At 41.4% G+C, this 6989-nt stretch overlaps 1 protein-coding gene across 10 annotated transcripts in view; it reads right to left on the bottom strand.

Moving 5' to 3' along the window:
• Positions 1–2029: 2029 nt before the first annotated feature.
• The window catches only part of ZNF146 (zinc finger protein 146), a 66115-nt gene continuing 61155 nt past the window's right edge, over positions 2030–6989 (bottom strand). For 7 of the 10 annotated variants that reach the window (XM_037730748.1, XM_017506657.2, XM_037730749.1 and 4 more), the window contains one exon: positions 2030–5120. In XM_037730748.1, the coding sequence (XP_037586676.1) occupies positions 3464–4342 (879 nt within the window). In that variant the 5' untranslated portion in view covers positions 4343–5120 and the 3' untranslated portion in view covers positions 2030–3463. The remainder of the gene's footprint in view (positions 5121–6989) is intronic. The other 3 variants (XM_037730747.1, XM_037730746.1, XM_017506659.2) reach the window with 1 other exon arrangement.

Genomic DNA, 6989 nt, shown 5'->3' on the forward strand with positions numbered 1-6989 from the left:
TTGTTTTCCCATAGTACTGTCATCCTTCTGGTATCCAAGAGGAAGTGGTTCCAAGACAGCCCCCCAGACACCTAAATTCACAGATACTCCAGATCCTCACATAAAATGGCACAGCATTTACATACAGCCTAAACACATCCTCCTATATAATTTGAATCATCTCTACATCATAATACCTAATACACTATAAATGCTATCCAGTTATATATTAACGATTTATATTTCAAAAATTGCTGTGTATATATATATATATATACAATATATACAGACACTGTGTGTGTGTATACATGCATACTTTTTTTTTTTTTGAGACAGTTTCTCTCGTTGCCCAGGCTGGAGTACAGTGGCATGATCTTGGCTCACTGAAACCTCTGCCTCCCAGGTTCAAACGATTTTCCTGCCTCAGCCTCTGGAGTAGCTGGGATTACAGGCACGTGCCACCATGCCTGGCTAATTTTTGTATTTTTAGTAGAAACGAGATTTCGCCATGTTGGCCAGGCTGGTCTTGAACTCCTGACCTCAGGTGATCTGCGTGTCTAGGCTTTCCCAAGTGTTGGGATTACAGGCGTGAGCCACCACACCCAGGTAATTACTGTATATTTTAAATACTTTCCATCCAGGTTTGTTGATCAATGGATGCAGAACCCATCAATACAGGGGACCAACTGTATCATAAAGAGAACACCTTAAAACTTGAAATACATGTGCAAAGAGGGAGAAGCCAGAGAAAATGATGGGGTACTTCATTATTAGGAAAGAATTCATTTACATCAAGCTCAAGTGCTGTATATTGTTGGCATTCATCATTATTCAGGAAAACCTTTAATAACACTCTTTATATTATACTGTGATGAAGGATTAAAAAAATCTTCAGGAAGGGCTGGTTTACAAAATAGAACTGCCTAGGGTCTGAGCCATTTTTCTCATACCCATCCCATTCTCTCTCTGTAACAGCAGTGGGAGGAGTGACAGAGCCTGCAGGTTAAGACTGACTGGCAGGTGTTGACATCTAGTGCACTGGAAGTTCTGGGAGGTTGTTTTCATTCTTTTTTTTTTGAGACGGAGTCTCACTCTGTCCCCAGGCTGGAGTACAATGGTGTAATCCCAGCTCACTGCAACCTCTGCCTCCTGGATTCAAGCCATTCTCCTGCCTCAGCCACCCAAGTAGCTGGGAGTACAGGCGCTTGCCACGACGCCCAGCTAATTTTTGTATTTTTAGTAGAGACGGGGTTTCACCATGCTGGCCAGGATGAGCTCAATCTCTTGACTTCGTGATCCACCCGTCTTGGGCTCCCAAAGCACTGGGATTACAGGCGTGAGCCACCGTGCCCTGCAATTTTCTTTTTTAAAACAAAATTAGCTGGGGATGGTGACTCATACCCGTAATGGCAGCACTTTGGGAGGTCATGGGAGGATCACTTGAGCCCAGGAGTTTGAGACTAACCTGGACAATATACGGAGGCCTCACTACAATTAAAAAAATAACAATAATAGCACAGCATGGGGCTGCCTGCCTGTAGTCCAGCTACTTGAGAGGCTGAGGTGGGAGGGCTGCTTGAGCCCAGTAGGCAGGAGACTGGTGGTGGCTTGAGTCAAGATCCTGCCATGGTATTCTGGCCTGGCCAACAGAGCAACACCAAAAAAAGAGATATTATCAAAAATTCAGTATTTAATGTACACGTTTCCTGTGACAATATGCAGGACAGGAAAACTGACATTTCTTGGAAGGCAATTTTTCCACGGAGGGGTTGTGGGGGTGGGGGATGCGTGTGGGATGTTTTTAGGATGAAACTGTTCCGTCTCACATCATCAGGAATCACGTCCTCATAAGAAGCGCACAACCTAGATTCCTCACAAGCACAGTTCATAACAGGGTTCGTGCTCCTATGAGAATCTCATGCCACAGCTGATCTGGCAGGAGGTGGAGCTCAGGTGACAAATGCTTGCTCACCCGACACTTACCTCCTACCATGCAGTTGGGACCCTGACACAGTGTGTATCCCATGTTAAAATAATCAAAACAGATTTGGATTATGCTGTCCTTTTAAATTTTAATAAAATAGATTAATTTCATATTACATAGAGAGCAAGTCCATCCACTCATCCATGATAAAATTTTAGAAATATTTTTTATAAAATGTTTAGTATTTGATTGGAAATGAATCCAGTATAACATGACTTCTACAGACACAGCATTTCCATCCTCACTCCCATTCCTATTGAGAAATTTTAAAAATACAGAAAAGTACAAAAAATAAGACAAGATATCCATATACCACAATCCAGAATCAATGAGAATCTTCTTATATTTACTTGAAGTCCTTTTAAAGAGAAGTGGATGTTTATATAAAAAGCTCAAGTCCCCTTTAACCGATACCCACCCCACCTCCCATACTCATTACTTTCCCTTGTCCACTCTTCACAGGTGACCAATATCAAGAGTTTGGTCTGTATCCTTCCAACCCATTTCAACAACATGTACATACATATATGCATCCATTACCAATAGACAGTACTGAGTATTGTGAGGGAACTTTTCATTCAAATTTACAAAGTCATTGTACTACCTGCATCCTTCTGCAACTTGATCCCCCCTCAACACTTCTGGGATCTTTCTGGGAATACATGTGGATTTCATTGGTTGCATGTTACAGATATATAGTATTACATAAGAATTTCCCAGAGTTCCTCATGGGCATTCTCAGTTGTTTCTAATTTTTGGCTACTACAAATCAAGCCACAGTAAATATCCTAGTACGTATTTCCTGAGCATTCATAGTCACAAGTAGAACTGCTAAGTATTTCTGAAGTTGTCAAAAGGAATGTTTCCCTGTTCCCAAGGTCATATTGCATGTAGTATACAGCTTTTCATATTTCTGTTTTTAATCTCTGGATTTACTTTTGCGTATAGTTCATGGTCTCTTTTTCTCCCTTGGAGAACAAATTACCTCCACTTAAAAAAATAGTTCCATTATTTCCTCACTTCCTGATGCCGCTTGTATCATATTCCAAATTCTAATAAATGCATAGGTCTTTTTCTGAAATCTCTTCTGCTTTGTTCATTTAATGCCACAGGAGTCTTAATATTATTTGTAGATGACCATGTCATCTATTTTTGTCTGTTCCTTTCCAATATTTACAACTTTTTTGTTACTGGCAAATATCTCCAGATCTGTGGTGGCAGCAATAAAAAACAGACATCCATTTTCTGTTCCCATTTGTTGCGAAACTGTGCCTAAACTTTCAGCATGATCACTGCAGCGAGTGTCTTTGCTGGACATAGGCTTTTTATCATATGCATGTCTTTCTCTTCAGTACAAATTTTCTGGTGTCCCTTAAGTTTCTAGAACTTTAAAGTTAACCTCATTCATGGTGCTTTGCTTCAGATGGATTATTTCTGATGCATGATGAGGTGCCCATTTCTAATGAAAGCTTTCCCACTTTCTAGGTATTCATAGGGTTTTTAGTGAGTATGAATTTTCTGGTGTCTAATGTGGTGTGACTTCTGGCTGAAAGCTTTCCCACATTCGCTGCACTGATAAGGCTTCTTACCTGTGTGTATTCTCAAGTGCAGAGCAAGGGTTGAGAACTGAGAGAAAGCTTTCCCACATTCGTTACAACCATAGGGCTTCTCACCTGTATGGCTTCTCACATGCACAGTGAGAGATGAGCTCTGAGAGAAGGCCTTTCCACACACATTGCATTCGTAAGGTTTATCGCCCGAATGGATTCTCACATGTACGATAAGTGGTGTTCGCTGAGAGAAGGCTTTTCCACCTTCGTTACATTCATAGGGTTTCTCTCCAGTGTGAATGTTCTGATGTTTTATGAGGTAATTCTTCTGGCCAAAGGCTGTTCCACATTCACTACATTTAAAAGGCTTCTCTCCAATATGGATTTTCTCATGCTCAGTAAGGTTGGATTTGCCACTAAAGGTTTTTCCACACTCCTTACATACAAAGGGCTTCTCTCCCGTGTGAGTTCTCTGGTGTCTGATGAGGTTTGACTTCTGAATGAAAGCTTTCCCGCAATCTTTACACTCAGAAGGTTTTTCTCCAGTGTGAATTTTCTGGTGCGTAAGGAGGTTTTCCTTCTGGCTAAAGGATTTCCCACATTCATTACATTCAAAAAGCTTCTCACCGGTATGGGTGTTCTGATGTTTAATGACATACTGCTTCTGGCTAAAGGCTTTGCCACACTCATTACATTCAAAAGGTTTCTCTCTCGTATGAAAATGCTCATGCTCGGTGAGGTTTGACTTGTGGCTGAAGACTTTCCCACATACCTTACAGGCAAAGGGGTTTTCCCCACTGTAAATTCTCTGCTGGCTGAGCTGTGACATCTGAATGGAAGCTTGCCCACATTTACAAGGTTTCTTTCCAGTAGAAATTGTTTGATGAATGAGGATTTACTTTTGGCTTAAGAGATTTCCACATCTCTTACCTTTATAAGGCTTCTCTGTGTATGATCACCCAAATGCATATCAAGGGATAAGGTTTGAGAGGAAGTTTTTATCATACTCAGTACATTCAATGCTCTCTCTCCAGAAAAATTTTCTAATATTCAATGAAGTATTGCTACTTTCACCTTCACTGGTTTCTCATGAATCTTCTGCTTCTCAATGAGATTTGTCATCTAGCTAAGGGCTTGTCAATATTCCTTAGAAGCACAGGGTTTCTCTTCAGCATGACTTCTACGTTCAATGAGATGTGACATGTGAGTAAAGGATCCCCCACGTTCAGAAAATTCATAGGGTTTCTCTCCAGTATGAACACTCTGGTATCAGATGAGGTACAAACGTTTTAAACCAAAGGCATTTACACTGAAAGGGGGTTAATACCATAAGAAGTAAGCTGTGGCAGAGAAGTTCCCAACTAATTCCCTTGATGATTCTTTCTTACACAACCTCCCTCATGACTTCAGTCCAGGTTGTGTTTCAAACTCCAAACTTCAAAAAGGGGTGGCCTTCAAAGAAAGAAGGTCTGAGAGCAGAGGAAGTATTTGTCCTTCTTTTCCTCAGTCTTTTCTTGCCCTTTTCCTCCGTCTTTACTGGAGATGGATCAACTTGCCTCCCAAGTTTTGGTGCCTCTTTATCTGCTCATCATTTTCTCAGGCTTCCTCTAAAATGGAGTACAAAGAACCATCACACAAAGGAGTTAATTCATAAAGTACCCAGAACCGTGGCTGGCACATGGTAAGCCCTTCATCTTACCTTTATGTTACCATCACTTTTATTTTGGAATTTTCCCATTACTAGCAATACAATTTCTGATTGTGCTTTTCTGAGACGAACTCTGGTAGCCCATCTCCCAATACGAAAAGAATCTATATTATTAATGCCTCCAACTAAATTATCAGAAGGGAACCCTACTTGAGGTTACCTAAGCAGAAAATTAACATTCATGGGTCCACAAAGCTTAGAGTACTCTTGAAAAATAATGTTTCCATTTCAGAATTTAGCAAGTTGTTTAACAAATAATGAAGAATTGCCAAATAGGAGAAAGAGATGACTACATAAAAATTAGAAAGTCCACCTGGGATGCTAAGAAAGAAAAGTAATTTTTTTTTTTTTTTTTTTGAGACGGAGTTTTACTTGTTACCCAGGTTGGAGTGCAGTGGTGCGATCTCAGCTCACTGCAACCTCCACCTCCTGGGTTCAAGAGATTCTCCTGCCTCAGCCTCCTGAGTAGCTGGGATTACAGGGGCCTGCCACCACGCCCGGCTAAATAATGCTCATATTTCTAAGAAAGAAAATAGATCAATCAACAAGTGCTTTTCTCCAAAACCCATTAAAATGGTAAGAAAGAGGAAAACGGTACAAACTGACAAGAAAAAGAAATATAGAGAAGATACTGGTATACAACAGACATGAACACATTTTTCAATAATGGAAAGGATGGGGAAGACTTCAATGCACAGCAGAGTTACAAGGAAACTCAAATAATGTAAATGTATTGCAGAAGAGAATGCCAGTGATTTGTGCCACAAAATATTCAGAAAGAGGCAGAAAATGAAGGGAATTAGGTTTTTCAAAAGGAATAAAGGATGGTGGCTGAAAAAAAGTGTGAGGAGCAGTTGAACACACAATGTCCAGTCATGAGAACAAAGGACTGGCCCCACCTTCGTATGAAATGGAAGATTATCCTCTGAAGAAATTTCATCAGAGCTCAGGGGCATCCAGCAAATGAGATGATAGGAATGAGCTGCTATACGGAAATCAAGGAGATTAAACTGACGTATATGGTAAGACCTGCAGTGCCATTCTGCAGCTGAAGACAAAAGATGCTGGCAGCCAGGTATATATACCCATGGGCAGGATACTAGAGGATCTGTCTCTGGAGAAACTGAAAGGCCCACAATAAACCTCATTAGCAGCCTGACCAACATGGCAAAACCCCATCTCTACTAAAAATACAAAAAACTAGCCCAGCATGGTGGTGAGCGCCTGAAATCCCAGCTGCTTGGGAGGCAAAGGCATGAGAATTGCTTGAACCTGGGAGGCAGAGGTTGCAGTGGGCTGAGATCATACCACTGCACTCCAACTCCAGCCCGAGTGAAAAAGCAAGACTGTTGCAAAAACAAAACAAAACAAACAAAGCCTCATTAAGATGCCCCTCTCCAAGATGGTAAGTATCAAAGTGTCACTTGTATTCCTATCTCATTGGCTAAAACAAAAGACTTGGCCGTGGCTGAGTTCACTGGAGTCAAACAGTGTAATCCTTTTGCAAGACGGAGACCAGTGGTTCACTAAGCATTTCACTTTTCAGCCACTGAAGCCTACCAGATACAAGCACCCAGGCACAAAAGAGCTTATGATTACCTCTTAGTGAGCTATTAACAAATATTCCACTAGCCCCACTAACAAGAAAGACATCGGCCGGGCGCGGTGGCTCACGCCTATAATCCCAGCACTTTGGGAGGCCGAGGCGGGTGGATCACGAGGTCAAGAGATCGAGACCATCCTGGTCAACATGGTGAAACCCCGTCTC

The sequence above is a fragment of the Cebus imitator genome, unplaced genomic scaffold, assembly GCF_001604975.1.
Source record: "Cebus imitator isolate Cc_AM_T3 unplaced genomic scaffold, Cebus_imitator-1.0 Scaffold356, whole genome shotgun sequence".
Taxonomy (NCBI): domain Eukaryota; kingdom Metazoa; phylum Chordata; class Mammalia; order Primates; family Cebidae; genus Cebus; species Cebus imitator.